This window comes from Pyrus communis, chromosome 8 (genome assembly GCF_963583255.1).
Source record: "Pyrus communis chromosome 8, drPyrComm1.1, whole genome shotgun sequence".
Classification (NCBI taxonomy): domain Eukaryota; kingdom Viridiplantae; phylum Streptophyta; class Magnoliopsida; order Rosales; family Rosaceae; genus Pyrus; species Pyrus communis.
The window spans coordinates 27,377,991-27,396,188 of record NC_084810.1 but is presented as its reverse complement, the minus strand read 5'-3'; the positions used below and the strand labels follow the sequence as shown (position 1 = coordinate 27,396,188).

Genomic DNA, 18,198 nt, shown 5'->3' with positions numbered 1-18,198 from the left:
TCTCACTTTCTGCAGTCATGTTCTTGCATTTGATGTAATTTGTATTTGATTATTTGGATTTAATATGATGTACTCAGTTGGAGCGCTAACTAATAAGCTAATGAGACCGAAAAATGGGTAGATTCAAGCTCAGAATTATTAGGCAAGTACATCACCATGGCGCCGGTTTTTAGAAATGGAAACTTAAGCATGATGAATTCTTCATGGAAGGGTTATGTCTCTGACATTGTTGGTGGAATTAAGAGTGTGAGACTAACGAAATGTTCTCACCAGTCTAATGATTTACGATACTAGAGAGACAAGGAATGCCCTATGTTGCAAGTCTTATTTGCTCTATTAATCGTGTTCCCGTCAAGAATTGCGGACTTCCACACTGGAATTCTGCACAGGAAAATGTACAAAGACCTGCAACACTAAAGAAAGAGAGTAGTGTGTGATGTCTCGTGTGGTGTTTGAGACATTTTCGATATGATGTCTCAATTAGGCAGCTTCTGGTTCAAGGTCCGGTAGTAATGGTTGTGAATTAGTTGGTACATGGTCTCTGTTTTGGTAATCTGTTAGTGTAGGGATGATGGTCGCTGCAGGGAAAGTATTAGTTGCTAAATCCTAAATGCATGTTGGTTATTATTAGGAGTTGGTTTTTTCGAGTGATTTGAAAGCATTAACTCGGCATGTTAGGTTGAAGATTGGTGATTACTGCCTTATGCGGTTCGTGTTTTCTAATCTTCTGGAATTTTGCAGATATGGGCACAGCCAAGTTGGCTGGAACAATGTGCCGTGTCTCTGCTCCACTTTGAATTCCACTTCTCGTGGTCAAATATGGCACATGACATGCATATACAAGTCAAACATGGATACATTGCAGTTGTATTGCAATATGTTGTCCAGTTTCTCCGCGGCGTTAGGTAGAGGAGGCTGTTCATCTTTATCACGTGTGATGCGGTGACGAGAATCCATTCATATTATTCGTTAGGGGGTCTGGGTGGATCGTGATGGTTGTAGATTATTACTATTCTTCTAGCAGCAGAGGTAAAAACACAAAGCGAGAAAGTGAAATAAGAGAGAGGTGGTTTAGGTCAAAGAAGAATGCTAACAACATTCTTATTTGGAAATCATATTATTTTCATTCTCATTCTGCAATTCTGCACGACAATTTAAACCGTTTATTTCCAAGTCGTCATCTAAAAATCATCTCTACAAAAAGTTAAAATGTATCCAAAAGTTTTTGCTCATCTAACTATTATTCAATAATTATCTTAAACATTGAAATTATGACAATATTAGTCTAAACAGTTTTGACGATATCTTGTTTGGTTCTTTTGTTGCAAAGTTGCTATTTAAAAAGTGACCTAGATAACTTATGGTTTCGATCATTAAGTAACAAGGCTATTATAAGAAAGAAAAGAGAAAATAGAAAGAGAAAAAGTTTCAAAAAGGTTGCTAACCCTCCTAGGCTAATTAGCCAAAACAATGTGCTTACCCCTTTATTTTGAAATTTGATCCTCGTTCCATAGATTATAGTAGCTTTATTTTAATACAGACTATATATATTGTCTATAGTAAGGGTGGATGAATGAGATAAGTCTCATAATTGGCTAATCATAATAATTTGGTGAAAATTTACATTTGGTGAAAATCAATCTTAAAACTTTTCATTTACAAGTGAAAATCGTAATCCTAAGTGATATAAATTATATAATAGTTTAGAATGCCAAGTTTTATGGTAAAAGAAATAAAGGAAATAATATAGGTGGGATCGGCATCGGCATCGTACTCACCAATGCCGGTGTATTTGTTTCCAATGCATGTGGGGTCTGGACCTTCCATTTTTCTTTCTCCCGTCTATTATTAAGGCAGGTTTGGCGCGCATTGTCAGCAAGTGCTACATTTTCATAGCACAAAATCATGAATCATGAAGTGGAAAAAGGAAAGGAAAAGCCAGGCCTTGGTATACCCCAATCATCCAATGGCTTATGAGAGTTATGGCCCCCTCTCCCAATCTCAAGAGACTCTTATCAAATTATGCATGTATATATATACACATATACATCTTCTTTTTCTTTGTTTCTACACATTTGAGTATTTGACTAGTGAGTATTGAACTGATAGACCCGTGACTTCTGAATTGATGGCCTTTCTATTTCTCCTCCCAACTTTCCAACTTTCCAACTTTTCCAGTTGGTGAGGATTTTGAGATATTTTGCTGGCCTGAAAATGAAATAATGGTCGTCTTGTTTAGTTTATACTTTCTAATTAATTCTTCTCAACTCTCTAATTGTCTTTTGTTTTGAACGGATTAGAATTAATGTCCTTTTCTTAATTTAAAATGAAGAAGGAGACGTTCATCCATGTTTTGGGAAGGAATCGGATTAAACAAAAAATTAAAATTATTTTGCATTTGATATATATCAGCATTTGAAGTTGGAACAATTGTTTTCTTTTAGTAATCTATAAATAATTACAAAACTTTGAATTGAATTAATACATCAGAAAGAATATATGAAGTTACCAGGATTGATGAACAACTCTAGTTTTTTGTATTCTTTTTCTTTTTCTCATCACTTGGTGGTTTGCTCATCACAATCAATAAGCATCATCGTATACATATGTGTGTGTGTGTCGGTGCATGCTGGTTTGAAGACAAATCTTCCAAAAAGATTTGTATTCCGTCAGAGCAAATTAAGAATCCTTCACATTCTCCTCTCCTAGTTTCACAATTTAACTCACTTCTTGCATCATTGCATGTTCAAGTGCTGCATTCATATGCCATCAACAATTAAAAATCCTTGAAGTTTCAAGGGCCACTCAAATTCAATACCAGATGTATTTTTCACATTATTACTAATTAAACTATGCTCTTATTAATAAAAATAAAATAAAGAATTTCAACCAACTCGCATACAAGGACAAACCATGGTTCACATGTTCATGGACTTTTGTGTCTCATCCAGTCCCACATTATTTGCCAGTTTTCCACCAGAAAAAGAAAAATATATATATATATATATATATATATTGTTTTCCAGTATTTGTTTTTCAATTACTTTTAAATTATTATTATTATATGTTAATAATTTGAATTTTCTACGGTCCTGAAGCAGCGAAGCCAACCATTAATTATGCATGCATGGCTCCTTGACGTCGATAAAGGCGTCCGTTTGCAACAAGACACCTCACACATTGCATATTCCTTTTTCGTTGCATCTAATTACAATCTACCAGATGAATGATGATGATGGAACACGAAATTAATGTTATTTTAAATGCGAAAAAGTTAAAAGAATGAATGGTCATTTAATTACGAAAAATGATTAGAAGATTGGCAATTCACAAATTAAAAGATTATTTGTTACTATCATATCTCGAAAGTAGATGTTTTGGACTTTTCATGATGTCCAGATTAATGCTACTTTCGTTTGACGTCTTATTTTTTGTCTCATAATATATGAATTCGAAGAAAATGACGAGATCCACAAGACTCGAGCAAATTATATCATTTAATGTGTTCAATTCGGATTTTAATATTTTATGATCTTTTTTATATTTTGTTATTTGTTTAATTTGTTTTCTACTTGGAGTTAGGGTTTGCTAAGATTATTTAAACAATATTTAGGGTTGTATTTTATCATCGTATCATATTATTCAATTGAAAATCCAAAGCTTTTCTCAAATTTTTGAAGTTCATAATTTTTCAAAATTGACTGTTCGTGATTTATATACCTATAATTCTCGATGTGTACCTAGATATCCAAAATAAAATGTTAGGTTTTTAGTTCATATCTTTTATAAGAACTAAGAAAATAACATAAGTAACTATTTTTCTTTTTTAAGTATACAAAACTAAATCGGGATATAACTTTTTAAACTTTCAATATAAAACAAGCTTAAAGTTGTTGTCCCAAAAATAAAAGTTGGCATGCCTTTGAAATTTTGAATAGATTGATAAGTGTATGCCGCAATTTGCTACGAATCGCGCAGCCAAAAGCCAAAAGAAAGAAAAAGAAAATGCCCCTTTCTCGATTGAAGCCTTTTTATATGGTTAGTAGTCATGAGCTTAACAGTTAACGGAATAAAGCATACAGATTTATCGTTTTCGATTAGAATTAGTTACTCGTTCCATAATTTAGTTTAGTTTATTGATAAGAAAAGTTGAAAGCAAAGAGGATTTTAAGCAACAGTACATTTCAGATACGAATCCTCGGGAAAAGATGGTGGAAAGTTGTTGATCTTGAAATACCACCAAAAACTATGTCAATCACATGCTTGGATTTTCAAAAAGGATAGAAAGAGCAAGTTGTGATGCATGCATTTGTTTTCTTCAATTATTTCAAAGTTGAAACGGGGAAGGAAAGAAAATCTTTATGTATTATCTTTCTTTTCCTTTCTTTTTTTTTTTTTTTTTTCGGTTAAGAGATTGTAACACGGGAAGGGTTTTAAGTTTATTTGTTAGCTTGGAGTCCTAGTAGCTTGAAGGAACCATGGTGCCCGAGATAAGGCATGGACCTCAACGTTTGAGACTCGACCCAATCTGGTACCCTAGAAAGCCAAACCCAAGAATCGACCTAAGATCTTGACCGTAAGACTTGATCAAGGTTCCGGTGCCTGGCACTCCAGACTCTGGTACCGATCTCGCAGCCAAACCCAGACCTCCCTGATGCGTGAAATCTCGCTACATTGATTCGAGCAAGTACAGTTGAAAATAAAGGGTTTGCTGTAAACTTCACAATTCTTTACAATAAAGATAAAATAAAGGGTAAAATAAATAGTATCAGAATTGATTTTTTAATGTAAAAATATAATTTTTCGTTAAAATGAACAGCACCGAATGTCTTTTATTAATATTCCTTAAAAATAACTATACTGCAGCTACATGTGCTTGAAAACACCATTGACATGCGCCAATCAGGGGACCAAGGAGCCCACTCCCCCAGCACATAACAAGGTATTTTCTCATAATTCACACCCCCAACATGAACCCATGTGCTGTGCTGGTGACACAGCCAGACGCAGACACACATGACCACACCCACCTCCCTCCCTATACCACTATCAGTACTATATACACTACTCTGTACCATACCATACCATACGCCTACCTTATACGTACACCGTACACTTTACCATGTCACCTTTGACAGTCTGACAGAGATCCCAGTGAGTGGGTCCCAGTTGGCACCAATTTGAATCTCGAATTATGATTTTTTAACCCCACTCCGGTGACTCCACTGAGTCCACTCCACCACCACTTGCCTTCGGGTTCTCTTTCCTTGCTCACTCAATTCTTTTTTACTTTTCTACTGTTTTTTTACCGTTGCTCGTGATTCGCGCCAACAGGTTGGTGGGTGCTCACGGGCGGGGACTGGTAAGTGTATGTACACGTGTATGGTGGCTGATGCAACCACACGGGGTGTTACAAAATCCCCTTGGCATCATTTCTTTGTTGTTGTTCATTGAGCCAATGAATCATCATGATCTCTCTCTCTTTTGTTGCTGCCCCTGGATTTCCTATATATATTGGTGATGATTTTCTACAGGTACGGTTATACCACTTAGATGATCAATTTCGGAAAGAGGTCATTTACGGGCCCTTCCACCTAATTTTCATGATCCATAAATTTGAACCCTTAAAATTTGATCAAACAACTAAATTTATTATAACTTTTGAAGAGATTCTTTATTTATAACCGTTAAATCAAATTTCAAATGCTCGAATTTATAGATCATGAAGCTGAGGTGGAAGGGATCTCTTTCCATCAAATCCATCATCCACCTTTAACTTTTTGGACCATCAAAATTTTTAGTTTTTATTGGTCCAATTTGACCGAGTCCATAAAAAAACACTTTTCAATTGAAATACCAAGCAGTTAGGGTCGGTACCAAGCACGAACAATAGTGCTCAACTTTGCATGTTTATGCATATGGTTTTCTGTTGAAGAATGTAATTAAATGTGTATCAGAAATTTGATAAAATCGATATATAACTGAGTAGTTATATCATTGGTAACATAAAGATCTCTTTTTATAACACTTGTCGCGCTAGCATGTGACCAAGTTCAAGTAGGAGATGATATTGTCATCGGACTAATTAACAGTGATTGTTGGTCCGTCTTTATGAAATATCAGATGGGGTCCAAATGCTGGATGTACCAATCTTTTGTGACTTGTGAGTTTATTGCCGCATAGAGCTTTCTAACAATTTTGTTCGTGGTTCATATCGATTGATATGGGGCACTATGTGTGCCGATATGATGCAAGGTTCATCCAAACCAGTTAATGATTTGATTTGATCGTTGATAAGGAATGATATAGACCTCAAGAATTGAACTGAAGCAGTTCGACTCATTCGTTTCCTATTTTCTCGATAATTAAATCAAACTTAATTAAAAACTTATCCTATTGCATGGTGAAACCAAACCAACTAAACCATCCACTCAGCTTTGTTCCGTCTACAGAATAACATATTTCAAATATAAAATAAGACTGAAAAATCATATACTTCGGCATCTCTATACTTTGTGATACTGCTATTTATCTTACAACTCTAAAACAATAAGGCAATGTTACGCATGAGAACACACGACATAACATTATTTGTTTTTCACGTCACGGTATCACAACAAAGGTGCACGCAAGTTATTCTCTCATTAACAAGATCCTCTTTAGATTATTTTGATGAGGATTTTGGGATCCGTGTATCATGTATGTTCATCATACATTATGTAATCAGTTTTTATTAGGTACTGTTTTTATTTAATTTTAAATAAAAATATTTAAAATGATTTCTGATCGTACAATATACGATAAACGAACACAATTAACAAATTTACAGAATCTTCAAAAAGGATCCGGATCCATTCTCTCGTTCATAGAATAGTCAAAATATTTTCCACACAAATTTTTTTTTTTTTTTTCACAAATAAATTGATGATGAAACGACGGTAACTGTGGTCGGCAGGTGACGGAAAACAAAAGCGACCGGTCCCCTCTGCGGCTCTGCGTCAGTCATATCTCCACATTGGTAATCATGAAGGCAGCTGACGAGAACACTTTTCATTGGGATTCTGAGACGATGAATATGTAATATTACTGAACTGCCACCGGTTAAATATAAATGTTAAGTTATGAAAGTTATAACATCTAATTTAAGATTTGGGTGTGGAACCAGTTAAATGTGTGTTTGTGTGTGTGTATACACACACATATATATATATATTATTGGCAATGCAGTAGCTTTCAGGCCCTCGAAACCTTCCACTGTTGTGTTTCACAGTGGAGCTTCGGACTCCATTGCCCTAGCTAGTCTCATACAAGTGAATATTCTGCTCGAGTGTCGGATTATATATCTCTCGGGCTGGACGGAAGAACACATATGTTATTTCTATAATTTCATATGTTAATAAAAGATGACAAAAATAATAATTAATACCTTACTTGTCAGGAATATACTGCAAAGTTTTTAAAAAAAAAAAAACTAATGAGAATGGTTTAAAAATTTTGAGTTTTAATGATAAAGATAAAATGAATAATACCTCGATTGACTTTTTAATGTAAAAATATAATTTTTCGTTAAAGTGATCAGTACCATAAGTTTTTCGTTAAAATTTAAAAATAAAAAATAAAAATTTGTAAGGTGGTCAAAGTGGACTGAAGAAGGGGCTAGAAACCAGAAAGGAAGAATACTTTGAATAGGCATGGCAATTGGCATCCAGATGCTTTCGCTTACGAGTTCCTTCCTTCCACCATTTTATGTAGTTTATGATATTATTGTGTGTATAAGATGACAATAATTGTCATGTGAAAAGTGCAGAAGTTGCCTCAGAATCAGAGTGCACTCACACTCATCGCTCCTCACTCAAACATAAGATCAGTGTAGAGTTTTGGTCCTCACCGAACAGTCAACACATGCTATTCACTAAATTATTGAACTCATTGGTCAAAATGCGTTAACTTTACCAGCGATATATATTGTCGATATTACTGATGATATAGCTTATGTTTTTTCCAATGTTATAGTTGCTATTGCTTGTGTTTCACTAAATTATTGAATTCATTGGTCTAAATGCGTACATGCGTTAACTTTACCAGCGATATATATTGTCAATATTACTGATGATATAGCTTATGTTTTTTCCAATGTTATAGTTGATTTTTAGTCGAAAATGCAATTAATTTTGACGTGTAATGAATGTTTTAACCATCTAGAATGTGGATTACTCACAAATTGTGTTTTTTTTGTTATGCATACTTTTTTACATGATTGTTGTTCAGTGATGACTTAAAAATGATGCTTAAGTAATGTAAAATATATATGGTAACATTAAACGAGTGATTGACATTAAATGAAGGGAGACCTTAGATGCGGTATTTAGTTATGAATATTCTTTGATTGAAATCTTGTTTGTTTTTAATTTTTGATCGAGGTTCCTGAAATTAATGTGATAATTTATTTCTATGTACGTTACTATATTTTTTTAATTAAAAATTAGAAATTTTATTTGCTTATATAAATGAGATTTTAAATAAAAATTCATAATTTGTGGGATTAAAAATATTAAAATATAAATATACTATTGTGTGTGTATAAACATGGGTACGTTCATCAAAATTAACCAAAAAATTTATTGTATCAAAACATGGGTACATTATTCAAAATCACAAAAAAAAAAAAAAAATTAGGCTTAATAACATTAGTAAATTTTTTCAATAAAACTTGACATGGATACATTTTAAAATCAAAGAAAAAAGAATTAATGTACCCATATAAGTTTAAATATGGATTAGAAAAAAATTGAATAGATTTTATATAAAAAAAAGGTACATTTTACATATAACAAATTGGTATATTTATGTCACATCCCCGCCCAGGTGGGATCACTTCCCGGCCCCGACTTCACTACCGTAGCACGATATTGTCCGCTTTGGGCTTTCACTACCGTAGCACGATATTGTTCGCTTTGGGCTTACCATTCTCTCACGGTTTTGTTTTTGGAAACTCACGAGCAACTTCCCAGTGGGTCACCCATCATGAGATTGCTCTAGCCCTCTTCTCGCTTAACTTCGGAGTTCCTACGGAACCCGAAGCCAGTGAGCTCCCAAAAGGCCTCGTGCTAGGTAGGGATGAGAATATACATTTAAGGATCACTCCCCTGGGTGATGTAGGATGTCACAATTTAAGTATGAGTACATTTTATGATTAAAAAGTTTTACATGAATGGGTACATATAATTAGCATGGGTACATTTTGGAAAATAAAAAGTACAAATAAAAATACTATATGGGTACAAATACAAATAAACTTTAAAAAATATGGGCACAAAAAGAAATTAATATATGGGTACAAATAAAAAATGAAAAGAAAATTGATACAAATTAAAAGAATTACAAATTAAAAATGGGTACAAACTAAAACTAAAAATATATGATAAAAAATTTTAGTCATAAATATAAATATACTAATTGTAACATTTTTAACATTAAATGAATATATTTAAAAAAAAATTTATTATTGAAACAATTAATGATGTTATTAATACTCAAGGATCTTGATCAAAAATTGAAAATGAATGAGATTTTAATCAATAGAGTAGCAAAATGAAGGATGAAAACCTAATTTCTTCTTAAATTAATTAATTAATTAACGTTTGAACAATATTACGTATTGTAAAACTACCATGTGTCTTATATTGGTCTCATTTTCCTTTTTATTATTTTGACGGTGGGGTAATATATATATATAGCAAGGACTACCTTTGTTGATGGGTTTGGGAAATTGTGCATTTCCATGTTGAAAATAGGATATAAAATGGGGGAGGAGAGGACCATTGTTCCCAGTATTATCCTAATTAATATATTTATTCTGTTTAATTATGCATAAAATGTAAGCCACTGCCTGCCATTGAAAAGTTTAATTATGCACGTAAAAAGTATAGAATAATATGAAGGTGGTGGATGGTGGTGGTGCCATTGAAATAAGATTGGAACAGAAGAATCTTTGTCCAGAATAACAAAAAAATAAGGTCGTGGACGAGACTCCCCGGTGTCAAGGACTCCCTGCTAAATAGTGCTTCCTCAAACGTCTTAATATGTCCTCTCGTTTATGCATTAAAAACACAGGTTTTTTTTTTAGAATAGTGATTCTCACACACCATTGAACTCTTACACACTCTTTTGAACTTTCTACACATTTTTAATAATTTTTTAATTTATTTGATTTGATAAAAAAAATTAAAGAAGACGGTGTAAAATTAAAGACGATTGCGGATAGCTCTGTCCTTGAGTAAATGTGATGGGGTTTATTTTTGAAAATGAGAAACTGGAAAGATATTTCATGAACCTCCCAATAGCAGTCTTCCCAAACGACAAACCAAGCTGTAGCCTCAAAAGCTTGTAGCATCATAATTCATCTGATGGATCTTCCTTCCCCTTTTTAAAAGAAAGAAGTTTTAACGAAAAATTTTTGGTACTGTTTATTTTAACGAAAAATTATATTTTTATATTAAAAAGTCAATCATGATACTATTCATTTTATTCTTTACTTTTTACTTATCGTTAAAACTAAAAGTTTTTAACTCATTTTCTTTAGTTTTCATGTAAAAGAATCTAGTTCATTTTCGACCCCATTGTTTAATAAAATAATAGTCTAGTTATATTTCTTCTTTTTTATAAATAAAATTTTTTAAATTCAACTCCTATAAATATTATAATATATTATATTTGTGTGCTGATGCATATTGGTTTTATCAACAGTTTTATTTTTAGTAATTCTGTTACTGAAATGTTCATAAGCATGGAATCACCCACAAATTACATAAATAATCGCATTTACCACAGGCCTTTCACGGTTAGGATTGTCCCTTCCCTTCTTGTATAGACAGTTGTGACATTTATTCACCGTTAATTTAGTTGATTAACAGTGTATGTCTTAATAATTATTATAGTTGATCTATTGTGTAACTTAATTTTGCTTTTATCATGGAGAGATTTTTTTTATTATTTCTGAAATACAGACACATACGTTATATATTATTATATAAATGAATATACACCTGAAAAAAACTTTGCTATAGTTATATAATAACATATAACATTCTGCCTCATGTTGAAAATGTTATTGACAAGTACACAAATCAAATTATACAATAACAAGAGTATTATTTAAAGGATAATAATAGGGAGATCAAAATTTTAAATTATTTACAAATTAAATAATGTGTCATCAATAAAAAGTAAGTATGTTAATCAACATTTAAAAATAATCAAATTATCCACGATCATATCATTTAGTTTGACAAAATTTAATTTCTCTAACAAGATCCTTGTTTAAATATAAAACATTTGGAACGTACAATTATAATTTTAAAGTATTAATAATTTTTTATTAATTCCTTTTATATAATATTTTTGAACTCCATCGTGCTCTTGCAAAAGCCTAAAATTGAAAGGAGAGAGAGAGAGAGAGAGAGAGAGAGAGAGAGAGAGAGAGAGAGAGAGAGAGAGAGAGAGAGAGAGAGAGTTAATTTTAACAAAAAAAAAAAAAAAAAAGAGAGTTAATTTGAGAGAGAGAAGGAGGGCATTGTTAATGAAAGAAAAGTAGAGGGAAAATGACAAGAAAGGTGCAGTTCTTGAAATGTGAAAGTAGAGAGAGAAAACGACAAAGTTCCCAAAGTGGGTTCTTGAGGGAGGGGTGGGCAGTTTTATTGGGTTTTGGCGTTGAAGGTTTCAAGCAGAACCAACTCACCCAGCAAAGGTGCGTCATTTGGGTTCTCAGAGAGAGAGAGAGAGAGGGGTCTTGTGTTTCTGGGTAATGATCAATGTGCTTGCATGAGCTCTAACCTACACTGCTGGGTCTCTGTAGTGTAGCACTGTGAGAGAGAGAGAGAGAGAGAGAGAGAGAGAGAGAGAGAGAAAGCTTTGATTTTTGAGCTTTTTGGTTATTGTTTTGCTGGGTTTACCCAATGGAGTTTGCTGAGTGCAGCAGAGTGAGCTCAGGGAGAGCTCAGGCGCTGGCCCTTTGCCTATTGGCCCTGATCTCTTTATCTTGTGCTGCCAGATTGAGTGCTTCTTCAAGGCAGAAGCTTGATATCCACAAGCACCTAAACCGCTTGAACAAACCCGCCGTGAAAAGCATCAAGGTATCCTCTTTTTCCTTAACTTTACATTCTTTCTTCATTAAACTTTCTTGGGTTGTGTTTATTTTTTGAAAAAAAATTGAAAAAAAGGAAGAACTTTCTTGCTTTTTTTGTTTTCTCCCTTTGTTGGGTTTCTGAGAAAGTGGTGAAAAATGGAAGAAAGTTAAAAAATTTATACATTTTTTTTGTTGTTTTGATTAGTTCTTTTAGTTTCTTTGGGTAATAATGTTTGATTTATTTGTATTTTCTTATTGTTTTCTCAGTGACCAATCGGGAAGTGTAAGCACATGGATTTTCCCCTATGATTTTCAGTATATATATATATATATTTTTTTTTTCTTCTGCAGAAGCTTATTATTATTTTTTAAAACAAAACAATGATTTAGTCATTGTTTGCTCTTTCCTTTCTCTTTACAATGATTTCATTTTAAAAGTAGTTACAGAAGATCAGAAAAATGAAAAGAAAAAAAAATCCAAAAAAAAAAAAAAGTGTGGCAACATTGTGAAATCAGGCCCCCATTTGTCATCACCAAGCATTGTTCAAGTGACTAGGCATAACGTAAATGCTTTCGTTTGTTTTCGGCCTTCAATTTATTTCTCTTGATTCTTGAGAGTTAGCAGGTTTCTTTGTTGTAGTATTTTGCACTGCTTCTGTTGTAAGATCTGACTCGATAATCTTCTGATTTGTTATGGGTATTAGAGCCCAGATGGAGATATTATAGACTGTGTTCATATCTCTCAGCAACCGGCTTTCGATCACCCTTACCTCAAAGACCACAAAATCCAGGTCCTTTTTCCTCAACAACGCATCTTTAAATTTGACAATTTTTTTGTTCCTTTTGCGTATTGCATTGTTTCTAAGTTTGCATGTGTCTGTTTTGTTTATCAGATGAGGCCTACCTACCACCCCGAAGGGTTATTTGCTGAGAACAAAGTGGCTGAAAGTACAAAAGAAAAGGTAAATACCCAGCTGTGGCATGTCAATGGGAGATGCCCGGAAGATACTATTCCGGTAAGGAGAACGAAGGAAGATGATATTCTGAGAGCAAGTTCAATGAAACATTATGGAAGGAAGAAGCAGAGAACCATACCAAAATCTGCAGATCCTGATCTTGCCAATGAGAGTGGCCATCAGGTAAGCTTTCTCTAATGGACGTTCTTAGTCTTCCCTGTGTTCTTTAAACTTTATTTCAGTGGATTTCTTAATTTTGTTTTAATTGGCTTCTTTGTTTTTTTGGGGGTGATTAGCATGCAATTGCATATGTCAATGGAGATAAGTACTATGGAGCAAAAGCAACCATAAATGTCTGGGAACCCAAGATACAACAGCCTAATGAGTTCAGCTTGTCTCAGCTGTGGGTATTAGGAGGGTCTTTTGGTGAAGATCTGAACAGCATTGAAGCTGGCTGGCAGGTACTGTCTTAATCAAGGCCAAAAAGTATTCGAGCCTGTACTTACCAAGTTACTTATTTTCTTATTGAAACATGAAGTATCGATCTTGATGCTTGTTTGTGCACTGCAACAGGTAAGCCCAGACCTCTATGGTGACAACAACACAAGACTTTTTACATACTGGACTGTAAGCTTCCAAAACATTAATTTTCCCATACCTTTTCGCGTTTGCATTTTTGTTTCTTGTTTATTTTCAATTTTAATAGTTTTGCTAATGTGTTTTTTCCTTGCATGCTTCCCTTCCGTGACTATATTACAGAGTGATGCATATCAAGCCACTGGTTGCTACAACCTCCTCTGCTCAGGCTTCATTCAAATCAACAATGAAATAGCAATGGGTGCAAGCATCTCTCCAGTTTCAGGTGTTCGAGGATCGCAATATGACATCAGTATACTTGTCTGGAAGGTAAAAATCAACAAATGGATCATCTAGTTTGTGGCTACAGAAAACAAAGGCATAGAGCTGATAAACTCCTATTGGAGGCATATGAGCATCGATAAACATTAATCAATTCATCATAGGCAATATAAACAGCAAAATATGTGTATATATGTATAATATGTATTTATATACAATAGATATACATCATCATCATCGTATTGCAATCTTGAGAGTCCCCGGGGGGGGGGGGGGGGGGGGGTGGTAGGGGCAAAAATCGATTGTGGTTGAGATTCTAAGAAGCTGACTGTTGTTGATAAAGGGACAAGCATTGTTTATGCAGACATTGACAAGTTCCAAACTTTGATTCACCCTTCTTTGCATGCATGTCACGGGAAAGATAATAGCATTGTCTTGTCACTCTTTTGTTTTGCATAGGCATAGGCTATAGGATACTAGAGACCCTTTTGTTTCCCTCTGTAATTCAATAGTAGATACTAGATGCACATTTGAGAAAACTGTTCACTTGGGAAAACTGTGGTGTTTTATTGTTCGTAGGATCCAAAGGAGGGGCATTGGTGGATGCAATTCGGAAACGACTATGTGCTGGGTTATTGGCCTTCTTACCTATTCTCATACTTGGCTGACAGTGCTTCCATGGTTGAGTGGGGAGGTGAGGTTGTGAATTCAGAGCCGGACGGCCAGCACACCTCAACCCAAATGGGCAGCGGACGTTTTCCAGAGGAGGGTTTTAGCAAGGCAAGTTATTTCAGAAACATCCAAGTTGTTGATAGCTCAAATAATCTCAAGGCCCCAAAAGGGTTGGGCACCTTCACTGAGCAACCAAACTGCTATGATGTTCAAACTGGCAGTAACGGGGACTGGGGTCATTACTTTTACTACGGAGGCCCCGGTAAAAACTCGAATTGCCCGTGAGGTGAAAAATACCATTTCACCCCTCTACTGAAGTCCTATGTGTATCATTCAATCTAGTGCATTACCTTTTTCTTTTTCTTCTCCTCCTCCTTTGTATACCCTTTTTATTTTTTTGTCCTTTTCAGTCCTCTTAGGTTGGTTGGGGTAGTACTAGTAGTAGACAAGTGGTTGTAGCTTTTTATGTTGTGGGAAGTTTTGACTCGTTGGTTTTTTAGTGAAAGAATCTCGCTCCATGTAAGTAAGCGGTGGGTGGGTGTGAAGAAGGTTGGCCGAGTTTCTCAGAAGCCTAAAGAAACAAAGGCCTTTTTTTATTTATTTATATAAAACTCCTTTGGTATTCTCCTTGTTTGTATACACTCCAAATTCCAATCCCTCTCTTGCAGTGGCCTTTGTTTACTGAAATTAATCAAGTTTCTGGTTCGAAAATGTTGAGCAAAAGCGTTGGAATTCGCAAGTCTCACCTTTTTGGTTTTTGTTTTGTTAAATGTTATTTTATTTTTTGAATTTGGGTGTTGGTGTAGCTGGTGTAAAAAGTTGTTTGGAATGGGATGGGATGGGATGTGATTTGGCATGTGAGCGAATGACAATTCTTTTTGTTAGATTAGATTATCGGATTAGATGCCCCACCTGAGCATAGTTGCATTGCATGTCCGCCACCTCTACGCCCACCACCCATCACAAAGAAGAAATTTTCTGCAGTTCGGTGTCTCAAATTAATCACGTATCTTACAAAGATGAAAACACGTGTTAGTGCTTGACAGATTTGAAATGCTGTTACATCCTGGATGTCCATTGTGAGGCTTTTTCATTCCAAGCCATCTTCCAGCTTTAGATTCCTTCACTAAATTTAAAAGTGTGTAAAGCTAAACGCAATTTCAAAAGACGAGAGAGAGACATGCATGTTGATCTTGGAGTCCTTTTGGGGCAACTACTAAATGTTGGAAGCAAGTTTAATTGGTAAACAACTAAAAAGTTAAGTTGTGTTCCAACATCGTCGTCTTTGTGTTGGTTGCTCTCTTGATCCAACCAGTTGCTGTGATACATCGTTTTGTAAAGGATCTGTTAAAAAGTCCAGAATGCCCAAAAAATCTTTTCATAAAGCATTTATGTTATTGATGTTACAAGTGGTTAACAACGTTTATCTTTGCACCCGATGATCTGCATTTGATTCTTTCTTGAAACTTTACCAAACCAGTCACACTTTGGGATTCCCGATTGTAATTGAAAACAAACATGAAAATATATTGATTGATTGTGATTGTAATTGTAATGTGCAATAAGATAATGTTATCAGATTTGGGCCAAGGGGAGGGGACTTGTGAAGCCCGCATTGCTTATTATGCCGCACGTTTTAATACAATTTGGGGATTTGGGGTCTCCGCATTAAACAGTCCCTATCCTTTTCATCTCAGTTCCTTTATTCTCATGCCACTCTTTTAACTGCAACTGACACAAGTTTACTTAAAGGGATGTATTCAATCAAAATTTTAAAAGAATTTATTGTACTCCATAAAAATCTAAGTGTATTTATTTATTTTTTCTTTAGAAAATCAGGCATCTCCTACTAAGATTTTTAATAATTTCACCCAAAATTCACATGGAGTTTATGAAACTCCATTAAAACTCTAGGGATATATAACACTTCAAAATCTTTCAAAATCTCAATTGGATACAAACCCGTATAAAACTGAATTTTAGAAGAAATGGATCTATTTCCAATTTTTGACTTCCCTCACGTTTACTAACACAAGAAAATATAGGTGGATTCCATTTTAAACTAGGGGCGGAGCCAATATGGCCTCACAATGATCATCTCACCCTTGTGAAGTTCTTATGATTCTCATCAAAATAATATAGTATATAGTAATTTATCAGTTATGTACACTATGCCTATATGGTAGAATTATTCCTTACCTTTTTTTCTTCTTTCATTCTTTGAAACATTTATAATATTTAGAAAACTAATATAATCACCAAACCTAAAAGCTAAACAAATCAATTAGCATTAAACTTTTAAAACCTCTCCTATTCAGAGTTTTTCCTGGCGTCTTCGTCTCCAAGACTGCAACAACAATAATACAGTGTTCATCAATTCATCTTTGGAATTATATTCTGAATCAAGAAATCAAATAGGTAATTCCTAACCCTAAACATACACTTTTCTGAATTGCTGAACAATACAACCCTCATCAGTTTGTTTTCGATAATATTGATTATGATATGCTTATGAGAAAATTTCAGACTATTAAAGCTTGTCGAGGATAATAAATTTTTATATGAACTTTTCTTATTATATTGTAATCTTATAGTTATTTAAAGATAACCTTCCTTCAAAGCTTTTCTAGCTATGTCAATATTTTAAACTTAATTATCGTTACCCTCAAAATCAGTAGCTAGTTATTTTGATCCTTATTTCTAGATTTCCTTTATCTCCAAGTCCATTGTTTCCTTACTTGTTCGATTCCTGCTTAAGCAAACATGCTGTCAAAGAGCTATGACAAATCATATGAATGATTTTTGATTTTAGGACAAATCTCATATACTGGTTAAGTTGACAGTTCAGAAATGGCTACCGGTTTGCTCTTGGGATCCTTGACAACCTTTATATACAATCGTCAATCTTTCCACAAGAAAAAAATGAAATTTTAACGAAAAACTTTCGGTATTGTTTATTTTAATAAAAAATCACATTTTTACACTAAAAAAAATCAATTTTAGTATTATTCACTTTACCTTTTATTTTATCATTATTATTAAAATTCAAAATTTTTAAATTTTTTTCGTTAATTTTTCTAATAAACACATAATTATACACAGAGATGAAGACTAACACTTTGTTAGCAGTCTCTCCCATTTACACTCTGATTTATCGTTTGCAAAGATCTAGCTGAGTATAGCTTTTGCAGGAAGGCAATCCTGCAGCTGACATTTGATTTGACATCCCAAAGACACCTCGGTCCTCATTCCAAATAGCTTAAGAATTGTGCCAACTGCTATGACAAACTTTAAAAAATAAAAAAGAACCCACCTTCCGAATTCTTTACCTAATTAATTATTTCATTAAACAAATACAAATAATGCAGTGGGAACACATTATTCTACACCTACTACTAATTCAAGAATACTATCTTGACTCTTTAAATTATTTAAATCACAAGTGTGTCCCCTTTCGGGTAAAATTACTTTTCTGATTCTTATTTTCTTGTCTGAATAATTATCATCTTGAGAGAATTCATACACAAAGAACCCGCATCTATAAAATATACATATGTATAAACTTCCACTCTCACTCTCACACCAAAG

General features: G+C 34.0%; 1 protein-coding gene across 1 annotated transcript; it reads left to right on the top strand.

Annotated features, from left to right (window-relative positions):
- Positions 1 to 11,658: 11,658 nt before the first annotated feature.
- Positions 11,659 to 15,234, top strand: LOC137741704 (protein neprosin-like). The gene is made up of 7 exons (XM_068481414.1): positions 11,659 to 12,131; positions 12,829 to 12,915; positions 13,018 to 13,263; positions 13,377 to 13,541; positions 13,654 to 13,707; positions 13,840 to 13,986; positions 14,518 to 15,234. Exons 1-7 carry the CDS (start codon positions 11,955 to 11,957, stop codon positions 14,893 to 14,895), a joined length of 1,254 nt encoding a protein of 417 aa, XP_068337515.1. The 5' UTR covers positions 11,659 to 11,954; the 3' UTR covers positions 14,896 to 15,234.
- Positions 15,235 to 18,198: the final 2,964 nt, after the last annotated feature.

What these genes read in the sequence shown, in the direction of transcription:
- LOC137741704 (XM_068481414.1), top strand. Translation starts at nt 11,955, where the DNA reads ATGGAGTTTGCTGAGTGCAGCAGAGTGAGCTCAGGGAGAGCTCAGGCG. An exon ending in TCAAAGACCACAAAATCCAG is followed by an intron (nt 12,916 to 13,017) that starts GTCCTTTTTCCT and finishes TTTGTTTATCAG; the next exon opens with ATGAGGCCTACCTACCACCC. An exon ending in CCAATGAGAGTGGCCATCAG is followed by an intron (nt 13,264 to 13,376) that starts GTAAGCTTTCTC and finishes GGGGGTGATTAG; the next exon opens with CATGCAATTGCATATGTCAA.